The sequence below is a fragment of the Artemia sp. Qi Xiang Cuo genome, chromosome 15, assembly GCF_049724085.1.
Source record: "Artemia sp. Qi Xiang Cuo chromosome 15, ASM4972408v1, whole genome shotgun sequence".
Classification (NCBI taxonomy): Eukaryota; Metazoa; Arthropoda; class Branchiopoda; order Anostraca; family Artemiidae; genus Artemia; species Artemia sp. Qi Xiang Cuo.
Window position 1 is genome coordinate 33,390,450 of NC_142808.1, and position 16,583 is coordinate 33,407,032.

Here is a 16,583-nt window from a genome sequence, read left to right on the forward strand (position 1 = left end):
AGACTAAAGTCTTAATAGAACTAATTTACCAAGTGTACCAAGGACTAACCAACTTCTGGGGAAGGTGGTCATCAGCATAAGTAAAACAAAGTAATTGAGGATTGATCTTACAAATTCTTGAATTTAGATCATGAATACCAAATATGCTCACACAATAGTGTCTAAGTGAAAATAGAGTCGCAAAACAAATTTTATGGACAATTAGGTGGGTTTTATGCCTCCTTCCCCTAGTTATTCCTGTTACAGTATTTAGATTCCTTTGCTCTATCCTGTCGATCAAAACATTGAGAAACAGATTATATAACCAAAACTTTATTTTAACCAGTGCTTTTTACTTGACTAGGGTGCAATCTCGATACAGCTATGCTACGGAAATGCATCAAGGAAGATTTAAATACCTGCACAAAAATAACAAAAACATACAAGTCTGAGTTGCCATCTTAAAATAAATCTTTTGAGAATTATTCCTGAAGAACGTGGATATTTTATAAATAGCTACTGTTTTATGTATACTTTGGCCAAACGAACGTTAATTTTAGTCTTGAAACAACTTGGTGGTGGGAAAGCCTCTCACATCTCTTGAATAAGACTAATCAAATATTTTAAGATATAAGCTATTGCTGGGGCAACTCAAAACCAGTTGTTTATTGTTTTTCAACTAGGTTGTAGAATTTATGCCTGAAGCTAAAATGATATATATTTTTTTTAATTTAAAAATTGCCTAGATTGACTGTGAATGTTATATGTTGTATCTTCTTTGTTTCTTATCGATTTTTTTTTTAATATCTATTACTTAATGGAATGGAAAGTTCAGTATCAAAAATGTAACAAGCCTCTTTTTTTATTCATTAATATGTTAAATTCAAAGGAATTCTATCCACTATGGGGTTGAATCTAAAACCACAATTGTGGTAAAAGGCCTCAAAACAAGTCAAAGCTTTTAATATTGCTTAAGCTATAGTTATTTAGTTTTAAGATTTCATACTTTGACCACAACTTTTTCAGACTTGGTTTAATCCAATATTAAAAATTTTATGTTTATACTATTGTCATACTATTCCCAACAGATGTTTAGGTAAATAATTGTATCACTTAGTTTCAGGCACGGTAGTATCACAGGGCTGCTTAATATTCGTCTCCTTCTCCGTCTCCATCAATGGAATCCATTCCAACTTCTTCATAATCCTTTTCTAGTGCAGCCAAATCTTCTCTTGCTTCTGCAAACTCACCTTCCTCCATCCCCTCTCCGACGTACCTGGAAATAAATGGTAAGTCTTAATAATTTTTTGAATAGAAATAGCAGACCATATTCTAATACATTGTCGCCACATTCATATCACCCCTTTTTTCCTCGCAGCCCTTGCTGGCTAGACTTCTTTAAAGAAAAATTGATTAATATTTATTATATGCAGTGAAGCATAAGGTTTTATTATGTGTATTTTTATTTAGTGATGTTGATGATGAAATGAAACTAGTTGGTGAGAATTGATCCGCTGGTAATACTGAACTCCATTTGGGCGAATTACTTTCTATTTTATAGCAAGATTTAGGGCACTAAAATTCGAAATGGAACGATGCTGATCTGGTCAATTATCTTTTTTACCGCATGAAACGATTTAAGCTCCTCTTATTAGGGTTCATGACTCTCTGGACCATTATAGTTTGTTAAAAAAAATTAAAAAAATTCTTGTTTGTTAGGAATCCTGAGATAGGATCTTATAGAAGAGGTTCCCTCTGGAGGCCACACTTAGTTAAAGCATGCCATTCTGTTTGTACTTTGTTTAAGAAAATGGACCTTAAATTAGAAGTAGTACCTTTGTAAAATTACAACTTTGTTTTCTTAGAGTTTCTGTTACTGTTGGACCGATCTCTACGTCTTTTGGTGCAGGATGTGGTTGTATCAGCTTCTACTTCAGACTAGCCTACACAATTACAGCCTCTGCCAATGTCTATAGAATTACTAATGTCCTTAGCTATTGTTATTCCTTCATTAAAAGTTTTAATATAAAGTTCAAGAGCATTTGATGCAGTATTAGGTTCTTCGTTAACGCCCTTATAAACTTCGATGTCTATATTTATGGCTATTTTTTATCACTGGAGTCTCTTATAAAATTTACAACGTCATATTTTTACTGCTTTTTCTTCGATAAGACCTTTACCTTTTGTCTCGGCTTGTGTTTTGTCATTATGAAAAACATAACGCCGAAACTTTGTTTTTGTTTTTTAACAGAGGCTGATGCAGTATCAGGTTCTTTGTTAACGTCCTTATAAGCCCTAATGTCTTTGTTTATAGTCATTAATTAAAAAAACTCTTTCCACAAAATAAATTTTTCAAAGGAAAGTAAAGAACGCCATTAAACAAAAAAAGACCAAAAATTAAATCAAATAATCTACCAAGCGTGAAACTACCACAAATCAGCATCGATAAATAAATGAAACCCAAAACGAACAGAAATTACAATAAATAACGGAGTCAAACTCAAAGGGAGCAGAAATTAACATAAGTTGGACGCAAATCCCTTTTGCCTTCCCAAGGCCAGAACAAAATTTGCACTTTACTGAAAAAATACAAATGAATGTGAATTGTCAGTTTAATATACATATACTGATATTTAGTAATCAAAATGTTAATATTATTTGATTTATTAAAGTTATAAAAGTAAAAACATTTATATTTTTTTTATTTTTCTGCAAAAAAAAGTTGGGGTCAGCACCAATGCATCAAGATACATCTGATCTCCTCTAAAATGTAGCTACATTGGCGTTTTCTTGATAAAATTTAGTTAAAATGGCAGATAATATTATATTGACGAAACTATGTTCCGAGTGTCGAAATTTCTTGTCTGAACCCTATGCCTTCCCAAGGCCAGAACATAATTTGCAATTTACTGAAAAAAATATTAATGTTCTTACTTTTATAACTTTAATAAATCAAATAATATTAACATTTTAATTACTAAATATCAGTATATGTGTATTAAACTGACAATGCACATTCGTTTGAATTTTTATAAATTATAAATTTTTTATAAATCTCGTTGCTTCATCAATTATACAGTGTTTATTAGCAGATAGCGTTGCGGTATTTCAAATGAACTAATATAATGTCTACTATTCAGCTTTGAATGTAGGCTGCCAGGTCTGCAAAATCTATGTAAGTTTTTTTCGATTGTGGCGGATTGAAGTAAACAAAGGTACGTCCATTTTCATTCCCAATTAATGATTTCATATATCAGATATGATAGATGGATTTCTTTTATTTGCATTAAAATTTTTCGAATTTCTGCTCTTCTACTCTTTTGACAATCAGACGAAAAATAAAACTTCGAGAGTGAATCTTTTTTCCTAAGATATTAAGTTTCATTTTCTGAACATAGAATTTTCTAAGAAAATATTACCAATAGGCATGAACCTAAAAGCCTTTAGCATGAGCCTTGAGGTTTTAGAACTTAAATAGTTTTGATTCAATACACTACCCGACTTACATGGATCCTGACGAGAGAGGCATTTATATATTCATAAAGCTTGCAAAGCAATAATTCCATTCTAACGACCGGCGTGTGAAGAAGAAAATAGAACTTGTCAAATGCTTTTCGTCTGACATTTATGTCAAATTTATACGATTGAAATTTTCTACTGATACTGATGAAACCAATGCCGTATCCAGGGAGGAGGGGTTACCTGGTTTGAACCCTCCCCCCACCCCCTACCCCCAAAAAATTCTGTCCGACTCGTAAAAACTTAACAAAAATACTTATAAACAAATTGTTGATGTGTTTTATAAAGTTTTTTTGTAACCCCCCCCCCCCCATCAAAAATCCTGGAAACGCTCTTGACTGAAACAATTGTTGAACTTGAAGCCTTTGACTCTTAATACGTCTATTATCTTCCCGTCACTAAATTAAAGCTGCGGCATTCCTTAGAAGGAATGAAAATAAAAAATATATAAAGACATCATTGGGTGGACATGTGTATGCAACATTGCAATTGAGAATAGACGCCAAAAACTGCAGGTGAAACCACAAAAAAATTATTTCAATAAAAAAAACCACATGAGTAATTAATATATTTAGTTGCTATGTGGATCGTTTCTTACGCAAGGCTAAGCATGAGTTTAATATTCGCTGTAGGTTTCGTAAATTCTTTAAAGCTGTAAAATTGCGGTCGCTAACCCAAATTTTCCATTTGACTTTGCGCAATTTATGGATTTTTAAGAATTAGCTATTTCTGAATTTAACAATTTATGCAGATTGTAGGTACTTGTATGATATAGCCCCTACCTAATATTCTTCTAATATGTTTCTCTGAATCTCAATCCTAAGGAAATATACCTAAGTATGATAAAATTTAATACTTTAGAAACAAATATGGGTTATATATTTGCACATTAGGGATGGGGGCGGGGGTAAAGTCTAGCGGGCCTGCAGGCCTATTGTGTTTTGTACAATTATTCTGCATATTATGAAGTAAGAATTGTTTTCTAACTTCACACTGTCCAAATACTGTACAACTAACCCCCCCGCCCCGCTAATGTGCAAATATATAGCCCAAATTATATATTTTACATCTATTCTGTCAATTCTCTTTGTCTTGTCTCACGCTAAGCTGAAAGAAACTAACGAAGAAAAACTGTTCTATAATTCGTCATTGAATGAACAAGTTGAGTGGTAGGGGCTATATCATACAAGTTCCGGATTGTATATGACGGTCGGTATTGAGTTTGGGAGGTCCTATCTCATCGAAATGGTGTCGGTTGAGTGAATTTCCATATTTTATGCTATTTTTTTCGCATATGAAATAAAATAGATCATAAAGTTTTTGAGCAACAAAAGAAAAGAACAAAAAGAAAAATTATTATAGTAATCTTTACATACAAGCCATTTGTACTCACTAAATAAAAATCAACAAGCTATAAAGAAAATTCAAATTGTTTTTGAATAAAACATGAGATATACAATATTGACATGCATGTGACAAAATATAACTCAGAGTTATCTATACACCAACCAGTATTAACAAATCCATGTCATCGCGAGGACGAAATTTCACACAAGTTATTGTATGGTAAGGCATGTTATATGTCCAGGAATAGTTCTCTTGCTCTGCAGAAATATTGTTTTATCAGACTTTTCTACCATGTATTGAATAATTAAAGGATAATTACCATCCTTAAAAAAACTCTGAATGTGGTCCGTGGTCAAGTGTTTTTTAAGCATGTACCTTTGTCCAACTCCTTATACTTAAATATGATATGTCCCCTTAGCCCTAGATAGCTTTAGGTCAATTTTCTTGCTCATTACAGCTTCAATAAAGTTTTCACCATCTTGCCGAGGCTTCTAAGATGGAAGGCAATCCAGTCGTTTTAACTTGCTTATTAGGCGGTGCTAACATAGTTTTTCTTCGTTTTGAAACTGAACCATCGATCTCCTGATGGAAAAAGATATCCTTAACAAAGGCTCAGCCAGTGCTGGTTTTGGAAAGTTCACATTTGTCAACTATATTCTGTTCTACGTCGTTTTTGCCCAGTGCACCTTGGTGAGGCTGTTGAGCTAGTAGCTTCATAAAGGTATCTTTTTCCGTGTGAAATTCTGAGAATGTTGTATTTTTCTATGGTTCACCCATATCTCATTTACTGTTGTATGGTTTGGTCGAAAACATTCGTAACTCACCTCCATCCGCTCTGTGTAACACAGAATATGGCAATTAGAGTTCTTTATGGTTATCACATTAACATATCTGTATCGGTGAGGCATCTTTACCGCGAGTATAAAATTCTACCGTTAGCAGGAATATGTGTATTCTATAATGCTCTGTTTATGTTTAAATATTTAGCTTCGGAGTTACCATCATGTTTTTCAGGAATGTTTAGTCTTGCGTCTACTACTCACGATCATTTGACACGATCTTCTCAGTTGGTGCGAAGACCAGCTATGGTCACGTCTAGGTCTAGGTTTTCAATTCGCCATGTTGTTCCGTTAGTTTGGGAGAGTTTGCCAGAGGATTTGAGGAATGTTGGGGGTTTGCAGGACTTTCGTAAGTCGCTAAAGAACCATTGTTTTGATGTGTATATTTTGAATGGATTATTCCACGCCACTTAAGTTTTGTTTTTGAGGAGGGTTTAGTTGCAGCTGAATATGATTATAATTATTATAATTTTGTTGGGTGTTGTTTGGAGGTTCGTTGGTTTTCGGGTCCGGTAAGTTGAGCTCTAATTTTTATTTTATTTTTTTTTTTTCTTGGTATTGTTATATTTGTTTTTTTTTTTTTGATTTATTAGGTGGGTTTTCTCCCGCACAAGCATTGCTTCAGGGAATCGATGATGTATATATATTTTTTTTTTAAATAAACCCATTGTTACTTACTTAAAAGTAAAGGCTAACAAAATATTTTGTTGAACTCCTTGCTTAATTACGTATTTACTTAATTACACAGGCCATCTTACTTACTGTCGGAAACAAAAGTTTCCAGCAGGAAAAATACAGGAATATTTTACTGTTCTTGAGAAGTACAACCAGTTTTGAAGGATGCTTACGAGTCCTAAACAAGCTGAATATTTTTTACATTATTGTGTTTAATTTCTTCCGCCCAAAATATTTTCATGGAGAGGGTAAAAGATCATTTCTGGTTGAAAGACGAAGAAAGGTTTACCTTGGCGTTGGTTAATTCCAACTATGCTATTTTATTATTAGGTACAGAACAACTAAATAGTTCTTACCAATGAACGAAGGCTCGTTTCGCGTACATTAGGTCAAACTTGTGGTCGAGTCGTGCCCAAGCCTCTGCAATTGCTGTGGTATTTGATAGCATACACACGGCTCGCTGGACCTTTGCCAGATCTCCTCCTGGTACCACCGTAGGTGGCTGATAATTGATACCCACCTGAAAACATAAATATTTTATTTCGTAGAGGTTTTGGCCCTTTTTTAAATAAAAAGAGACAAAAAATTGTGTTTCCGTTATGATCTTGTAATACTAATAAATTAAAGATATAGAAATTAAGATTTATAAATTTGAAGTAACTCAAAAAAGTCTTGTTTGCAAATTTATGTCCGTGCTGACAATTTCGGATATCAGCATTTTGCGCCAAGTTTCGACCAAAGAACATTGGGAACACTAAATAGAGTCTGGCACTTGAATATGGATTTAACAGAAATTAAGAACTACTAACCGAAAACAGCATCATTGAGCTGAATCTAAAGATAAAAACAAGATTAAATATTACATTTTTCAAATTTTGATTTCAGTTTAATTATCATAAGCTTTTCATGACTCAATTTTATTTTCATTTTTAAATTTTCGGTTTCAACAAGTAAACGGTTTCAGAGTAAAACATTCCTCTAAGTATTTACGCCCTTTGCATATTGATCTTGAGTCTACCATTTATATTCATAGATATAGTACTTGGCTCTAAGTTTGTAGCGACAAGTTCACAATGCTGCTGGCCAATGAGGTACTTTTTTATTTGAAGAACAGTTTCTTTTCAATGAGCGGAAAACAACTGCTTCGTACAAAAGGAGTTCATCAGATAAATAAGTTATTTCAGAAGACATTGGGCTAAGGTTTCTTGACCTAAGGGCGCGCAAGGTATTACCAAAAAAGATGGGCAAAATAAGTTTCATATGTATTACTTCTCTAAAATTTGGAATTTTATTTTTAATAACTTCTCCTGTCCAACTTATCTGCAATGTATTTTGTCGAGATCATGGCCTTATAACGCAGATACTAAGTGTAATAACTCAAGCAATTTTAAACCGTAAGTATTTGATACAACTGAAAATTGCATTTAGGTTAAAACGATTTAGGTTAAGTTATAACAATTTATTTAGGTTAGGGCCAAATTGCAAATTGACGTCTACATAGTAAATCTCCATGCTCCAAAATTTTGGTACGAATAGGTATCCTTGAATCTCTTTAAAATCATTAGAGATATTTGCCATTTGTGCACTTTTCATGGAAGTCTGATGAGAAAATTTCAAATGAAACAAAGCTGGGATCATGGAGAATTACTATGTGGTTGGAACTTGCACATCTGAGAAATAAACTTCAAATATAAATAAGAGCACCAATGCGCACCAATAAACAAAAGTAACGCACAAAATTAGTATTTGATATTTTGTGTTTTTACATTGGTAAAATTCTAGTTTAGCTACTTTTTGTCATCTTGGAAAGGGTTTAAGTTAGGAAGGTATTGAAGTAACTACCTCCATTCCTTCTCCCTCTAGAGGGCAGTGACCTTTGATGACCTTTAAAATATCTTAGTATTATGAAAGTAAAACCTAGAAAAATAAATCTTCTGCTTAAATGAAGTGCAAGAAAACTGTTTTCAGCTTCACAACTTTTCTCAATCCCAATTTATGAGGTTTCAAAGATCTGCAACTACATTTCCTAATTTTAGAAATAAACCCAAAGGTATGGTTAAAAATTCTATTCAAATAACAGGAATTGCATTTTCAGAACTAAAACCAAAGAAAATAAACTGTTAACTGAAAATAAACTGTTAAGGTAAAATGTTGTTTTGTCAAATTTTCAATAGGTCAATATGTTAACCTGTCAAGTAGGCAAATTTCTAAGACTTAGAAACCAAATAAGCTTTAACATAGAAGCATGGCAATACCTTCCCAGAGTATGGACAGAAAAAAGTAGCTAAACTTGAATTTTACCTTTACTTTTTTAGATTTCCAAAACTATAAGGAGTTCCATTCCTTTTGAAATCCAAAGTGCATTTGTAAGGTTCATTTCCCCTGAATTTTAGGCAGTAATCTGGGCAATTTTGTCAAAAAATCGAAATTCCCAGCCAAAACTTCTCTTAACCAATGTTAGAAAATGTTTTTCGTTCTGACTCAGAAGCAACGTAAAGTTAAAAACTTGTAGATGGGTGATATGTTGCGAATGTCAGTGGTTAACAATCTACTTGCCTTGAATCCAGTTGGGCACCAGTCTACAAACTGAATAGATCTCTTTGTTTTGATAGCTGCAATTGCGGCGTTTACGTCCTTAGGAACTACATCCCCTCTGTAAAGTAGGCAGCATGCCATATATTTACCATGTCTTGGATCACATTTAACCATTTGATTTGCAGGCTCAAAGCAGGCGTTTGTAATTTCAGCGACAGTGAGCTGTTCGTGATAAGCTTTTTCAGATGAAATTACTGGGGCATAAGTTGCCTGAAAAAAGAGAGTTTTTTAATGTCGTAAAGGTAATATCTCTAAACATAGTCGGACTAAATTTTCTCCCAATCTAAGTATTTTTGAAAACTTGTTTACAGCCCTGGATGAAAATGAAACGATAGACATGAATAAATGAAATAATATGTCAAGCAACTCTGGCCGATTGTGTATAATTATCACCCTAATGTAATTTTTTATGGAGGTTTTCAATATGTTCAGTGGAATTCCCCCAAAATATCAAGCACTGAACCTCCTCTCGTGGCACCTATGAGGGGGGCGGGTATTCTCAAGCGCCCCCTCCCTTGATTCAAAGGTGTGAAAATTCGTTATATTCATGGACGATCTTTTGGGAGACAAGTAATTCTGAAACCTTTTCCTGAATGCCTTGCAATAATTTTTGCAAGTCTCTCTCTGGCCACATTCTTAGGGTTGGTTATGCCTTCTTTCGCAAATAAACACAAGGGAAATGCTTCTAAAACGACTGACCTTGGTTTGGAAGAAAAACAATCTTTCATATTGATCTACATTATTAAAATTGATTCAATGCATTAAAACATCCTGCCCTTAATTTCCTGATATCGCAATGAAATCGCTTTTTCCTAACATATTTCCTAACATATAAATTTATGTCCAATTCTTGTCTCGTTAGACAGGATTTTAAAAAATTAGAGCACTGTAAAATTGCATGTCAATTCAGTCAATGCCGTTTTTCTTTCTTTCTTTTTAAACTCTGGTAAAGGTATAATGGCAGTAGTTGACGATTTTTTTTCTAAATTTACCTGCCAACCACAAAAATACAAAATTCAGGGATTATATTAGACAAATCTAATAGTCAAATAAATTCAAATGCAACCACAAACAACGCAAGTTTCATGGGAATTCAGAAATTAAGTGGCTTCAGAATTTAGACAAAACAGTAGATACCAAAATTAGTTTAAGTGGGAAATTCAAAATAGGCTAATTGAAACTTTTTTCAATCTATTTAGGTAAAGATTATTAATGATATTTGTCAATGAGAAAATTCGATTTTCCTGAAACAAATGCTATAAGTTTTCCTACCATAGGATATTAATTAACGGAGAGAGTCTTGAATTAGCTTAAGAAGAGAGTGACGGTTTCTATAGGATGCCAAGTCGAATACGTGCCACGTTCAACACCTTATGAGTTGCTTAAACGTACCCCCCAGTTCCAAAACCTAAACACATTATTTTCTTAACCTTTTTCATTGAGTTACATGTTACTCGACAATTGGTACTGCTGTGTTGATTGCGTCGTGACATCTAGAAAGTTTCTTGGTATTTCATATTTTATGAGTATCAAGTCATATGAAAACGTTTTCACCATTAGCTACCGTATATGCTAGATACTCAGGGCTGAAATTGCTAGAAACTTCCTATTGCTCTTAACATGTTTTGATTCTTGACTGATTTGTTTTGCCTTAGCATTTATAGTTTCAAGCCACGTCAGCTTCTTACCAGACAGTAACTGAGGGATCGTTTATTGTTATTTAGTGAACGATATACACAGGTCGGAACTTAACGACAAGATAAAAAGTCTGGAACTAATAGAAACATTAGGTAGGCTTCATTTCCGATTGTAATTTAGGCAAATGGTCTACTAGGCCTAAACTATTGGCAAGCCTGACTCTGGATTCATGTCGTATGTTTTTATTAGTCCTGGGCAATAACATGAAAAAATATCCAACCCATGCTATCCATGAATTTGTGAAATTTTGTTAAATGCCTTAATTAAAAGATACTGATCATATTTAAGGTCATTGTAGGCATACCTTGCACAAAATTTTGCAAAAATGTCCAAGGATATCAGTACTTCTCTCACATAGAGCTTGAATATGTCCTGAACTCTAAAAAACCTCCCTCTCAAAGATGCAGCACTAGAATATTAGATTTTACCTCTCGTCAAATTATCTGGAATTAAGCCCTATAGTAAGAGGGGATTTATGTCCCCTCCCCTAATGAGGCTGGGTCATTTTTAGACGCCAAAAAGACATACAATGTAAATCAGCTTTTCCTTTTATTAGATTTCTGTTGGAATCCAACAAAGCTTTCTGGTAGATGTCTTGATTACAAGCATCTAGCCCCCTTTCTTGCCTTATTTTTGACAGAGGTAGGATCGTTTCTAAAACCCAAAAACGCACAACCAAGACACTACCTCCTTCTTCACATAAAGTTTTATTTGTATCTGTCAATTCTTTCTGATTTTATGTCATAATGGCAAGAATTTAGGGACTGCCCTTCCCCACAAAGATTAATATGATACGGGCTACCAAAGGGCAAAACTGGGACAATCAGCCCAATCTTACTTTCCAAGACATAGCTGAGATCTGAGAACCCATTCTGGTAGATAGCCTAATGACAAGAATTTATGATAACCTCTGTTTTAAAGGGGGGGGGGGATTGCATTCAGGTACCAAAAGGAACAATGAGGCCACTAATTCTTACTTTACAAAAAGTTTGGTTGAGTTTCGATGTCCCCTTCAGGTAGACATGCTGATGACGTGATAATAAACCAGACACCTAGCAAAACTAAGCAAAGGTCCGCGACTAATGTTTTCCAAACTTCCACGTTCTGGCAAACTTAGCTCATCATGATTTTTCTTTTTGTTTTAGGGAAAAAAGTGATGACTTCAGCGTCAAGAGCTAAAGAACCTAACAGAAGTAAGAAAGTATTAACCAAACCGTTAACTTGATCGACGACTTACATGCATGTTTTTGACATAAAGCTGGACATAAAAAGAAAATAGGAACAAATAAAATTTAAGCAGTACGAACTATTAGCAAGATAATTAAAAATAATCCTGAAATATAATAATCAATGGTGATACTTATATTTTCTAAGGATGGGTTAGAAAATCGTGGTTAATTGTAAATCACCCCCCGCCAGGGAAGCAACACCTCAGACGAAGGACTAGGCCCTATGTAAAAAAAAAACATTAAATGACTGTCAATACCCTTGAAGTATTGCATATTTATATGGATTCAAAATGAGAGTAGTGATTGGACTACGGTGAAATCTTTAACTAGGATAAAGAATGTTAACCGCTATGCAAAGGAGATGTACCTGTTATGCTGATTAGATCTCCCTTAGTCGTTTTTTCCCGTTAAATTTACTGAATTTTTGAAATAGGGCTCGGCAAAGAAACATCTTATTTAAAAAAAAAACTTGCTGCCTCGTGTATCATGATCTAGTACATATGTAAAAAAAAAAAAAAAATAAAAAAAAAAAATAAAAAAATGGGTGTCTTAAAAAAAATAATGCTATCACCTTGACAGAAAGATTTTCAAAATTGATTTGATTCTAACTGGAAAGACGTTTTCAGCATTAAAACAGCACCGTTCAAAACCTACAGCTCTGGCATAGTTGGAAAATACTTCGAACTAATTGACTACTTGTATGAACTTCTTCAAGTGAAAAATGTACCGATGCTAAAGTGGACCCTTGGAGGGGGGGGGGCTACAATCTCCTTAGTCCATCTCTACCACTAAGCTTATGGTGGCTAGTTAAAAAATATCTCATGAAGCCAAAAATGTATAACTTAACATTATATGATGCTCACTCTTATTCTTTACTCCATATAAGAAAAATTGGTTCTTGTGCACTTTATGGTACACACTGCTATATATTGTACAAGAAACTACTAATGAATACCCGTCAAACAGGTATTTGCAAGGCATAAATTGATTGCAAAGCGTCATTTCTCATTGCGTTTATAATATTTAAACTGTTGTTTTTTGGGGGTTAGGGGGGAGGTACTTAGGTTAGATTAGGTTACGTTCGAAAATCTTTAGTTATTAGTATGTGATGTAGAATAAGAACAAAACCAAAGCCTATTTTTTCATAGAAAGGAGATATGTATTCCTAAAATTTCATCAACTAGAATACAAATTTAGGTAAAAATGAGGGATTTCAGTCAAAATTCGATGTCCACGGTGCCTGCATGATTATTAAGCCTCATACCCTCTTCGCACCGTTCCGGCTGCTGGCTTATAATAACAAACAAAAGCAACTTACCAAAGGAAAGTGAATACGTGGGTAGGGCACCAGGTTAGTTTGGAACTCTGTCAAATCTACGTTTAGAGCTCCGTCAAATCTTAGTGAAGCAGTAATTGAAGATACTATTTGTCCAATCAATCTGTTGAGATTAGTGTATGTTGGTCTTTCGATATCTAAATTTCGCCTGCAAATATCATAAATAGCTTCATTGTCAACCATAAATGCACAGTCAGAGTGTTCGAGTGTTGTGTGAGTTGTCAAGATTGAGTTGTATGGCTCCACAACTGCAGTAGACACCTAGAATTGGATAAAATGACTTTACAACGACTAAAATAATTCTGTATAAATATCGTCTCCCTCCTCCCCATTATAATGTGAGAGGATGTTCTAGTAAAAAAAACAAAATACTTTGTGCACTACACGATTGGAGGAGGGCATATTTAAATATTTTTATTCCTGAATGTGCCCTTCCACCTGGTTCAAGCCGTGGATGTACGGTGTAGAATAGTTACATGAAAGATTAATTTAAAAAATCACGTAAAGATGACATACCTGGATGTTGCCTTTTAAAATGTCAAAGTTTTCGATCGCTAGAAGTTACGAGTTTGAGAAAATTCGTAAGAGTCTTAATTTTGGAGAAAAAAAAATCCCATGAGTGACGTCATATTCTCAAAAACCTTTCATGAGCATACATACGTCATATTTGCCTCAGTAGTAGTTGTATCGTTTTTAGGCAAAATTACACAGGAAACATATGATAGACAAGAAAAATCATATAGTTGACGTCATGTTTATGAGTATGTTTCAAGAGAATAAATAACATAATTTCAGACCCACCCCCCTTCCAGTATTAAACTTATCGTTTTTATATCTAACACGCATGCAACACTACAATAGGAACATATAACTAAGTATAAAATACCAAGTGTAATTTGTCAATTTACAAAAAGCATTTTAAGCAGTTTCATAATGCCTGGAGGACTAAAGAACAGCCTAGACCATCAAATGTGACAAGACCAATCCTAGCAGTTAAGGTAAAGGGTACTGAAAAAATGTATAAAATAATGATAAACGAAAATGAAGATCAAAGAAATATACAGTTTGAATACTTTCGTTAGCAACAATTACAACGAGTAAAAACAAGATTGAAGAACAAAGAAACATCCGGTTCATGATAGGCGGCAGTAAGAATTAAAACGAGTCAAAAACAAAAGTGAAGAACAAAGAAATAAGGGGTTACAGGACATGCGACAACGAGAAATAGAACGAATTAAAATTAAACGTGAAGAACAAAGAAATTTGCGGCTCAAAGATATGCCAGAGCGAGAACAACGAAATATGTGGTTTGAAGATAAGCGGCAGCGATAATTACAAGCGATAGCGAGAAAGCGAATATTAGAACATGTCAAAAATGAAGTGAAGAATTAAGAGTTGTGCTGTTAGAAGACAAGCGACAGTGAAAATAAGAACGAGTCAAAAGTGAAGAAGAAAGAAATATTACGTCAGAAAAACAACACCATCACAATCTTCAACGCAAACAAAATGTGATGAAAAATCCAATAAAAACCTACAAAAATACCATAAACCACGCAGCTGTTGATTACAAGTCATTGGGACCTTTCAAAGTTATATGTATTCCCTGGAGAGCCCTCCATTTTCCCGAGGAAAGAGTAGCAAACAAAGGTAATTCATTTGGAGGTTGCTACATACAACAACAAGTAATATATACAAGCCTGCCACATGCCGAGTGACGGGGCCCGGCCTTGAAATCGGTTACATAGTTGTTTTTTCTTCTGAAAACTGGCATCAAGGCCGTATTCAGGGGGGAGGGTTAGGTAGTTTGGCCTCCCCCACCCCTGAAATGTTTGTTTGACTCGTAAAAATGTAACAAAAATGAAAATAAACAAATTTGTGATGTGTTATTTAAAGTTTTTTCTTGTAAAACACCCCCGAAAAAATCCTAAATACAGCCTTGACTGGCACATTGACATTTCTGGCCACTAAAACGATCTAAAAAGGTCACAAATTTAAGAAAAAATTTTAATTTTCCCAGGGTGGTTGTACCAAACCTATGGTGACGCCATGACATCAAGAAGAGGCTCACTTTGTCTGTGGTTAGAAGACAAGCGACCATGAGAATGTATATATAGAAGCCTGTCACGTTACCGTGTTGGAGCCTGGCCGCGAACCCGTCGAGCTCCCGGTATATAAGTATATATATATATATATATATATATATATATATATATATATATATATATATATATATATATATATATATATATATATATATATATATATATATATATATATATATATATATATATATATATATATATGTGTGTGTTTGTGTGATTCTGAAAGTTTAAACGTTGAATAAAGCCCAACTTTATTAGCTGCAGCAGTGCAGAAATGTATCTTTATACACTACATTGACTTGAACCTGGTTTTGGTATGAAGCAGCTATAGTGAGTTCCGCAAGTAAAATAGGGGGTGTTTTCTGACTCAAAACGCCAACTCACTATCAAATTTACTCGTAAAGTCACTGACATATTGCATCTTTCTTAGAGCTTTTCAAAAACAATTTGAAGTTTACCAGGTAAAAAGGAATTAAAATTGTGTGGCAGAAAGTAGCGCTACTCAATGTGAGAAGTTCATACTTTTATTACCTTGCAGCGTAAATAATATGGGAATCAAGCAAGTAATTCTTATTAACACCAATTTGTATTTCTTAGGTACTTCCATAATTTACCTTTCACGCTATCTTCTTTTCGTGGCTTCCTAATCTAAGTAAATGACGGATGTATAGACCTAGTAATTATTTACTTCCTTTCTTATATGGTGTATAGTCCACCCTAAAATGCTTTGAATTTTACTTTATAGTAAAGGAAATTAAGAAACATTATCTTCACGCATTAAAAAAGAAGAATAATAACTGTCTAAAAACCTGTAGCATTTTAATTATTCGAATCGAGACAAAAACAGTGCTTTTCAAATACCACAAAAATTATCAACTTTATATGAAGGAAGAAAAGTTTACTCACAGAAAGGCAACTTAGGGGTTGAAGTCTCCTTAGGTGTGAGGATTGGCTCATGTTTCAAAAAGTACCCCAAGTGATCTCAACTTCGCATTTTGCTTTTATTTACAAAGAAACGCCCGAAAATTATACGTTCGCTGTTGCGCAATTTTTAAGTTGTTTTAACCTTTTTTTTACGTGCTTAATTCGCTAATCAAGTAAAACAAAGCCATAAATCATTAGGCGGGAGCCCCCTCCCTTTATCCCTCACACGAAGTTTATGAGCGTAACCTTATGAAGGATGACTTATCTTTTAGTTTCCTAGCCAACAAGGTTGGTTTTGATTAACAAATAAAGATATTTCCTAGCCATGAGTGCCACTAGA

General features: G+C 34.0%; 2 protein-coding genes across 4 annotated transcripts in view; one reads left to right on the forward strand and one right to left on the reverse strand.

The window, feature by feature from the left end:
• Positions 1–296: 296 nt before the first annotated feature.
• LOC148943587 (tubulin alpha-1D chain-like) overlaps positions 297–16,583 on the reverse strand; it is a 40,100-nt gene continuing 23,813 nt past the window's right edge. For both annotated transcript variants that reach the window (XM_089101820.1, XM_089101819.1), the window contains exons 5-8: positions 13,200–13,478; positions 8,916–9,164; positions 6,716–6,879; positions 297–1,255 (exon numbers count right to left, since the gene is read on the reverse strand). In XM_089101820.1, the coding sequence (XP_088957946.1) occupies positions 1,126–1,255; positions 6,716–6,879; positions 8,916–9,164; positions 13,200–13,478 (822 nt within the window). In that variant the 3' untranslated portion in view covers positions 297–1,125. The remainder of the gene's footprint in view (positions 1,256–6,715; positions 6,880–8,915; positions 9,165–13,199; positions 13,479–16,583) is intronic.
• LOC148943588 (integrin alpha-PS4-like) overlaps positions 1,143–16,583 on the forward strand; it is a 338,717-nt gene continuing 323,276 nt past the window's right edge. For both annotated transcript variants that reach the window (XM_089101816.1, XM_089101817.1), the window contains exon 1: positions 1,143–1,268. The gene's annotated coding sequence lies outside the window, so the exon portion shown is untranslated. The remainder of the gene's footprint in view (positions 1,269–16,583) is intronic.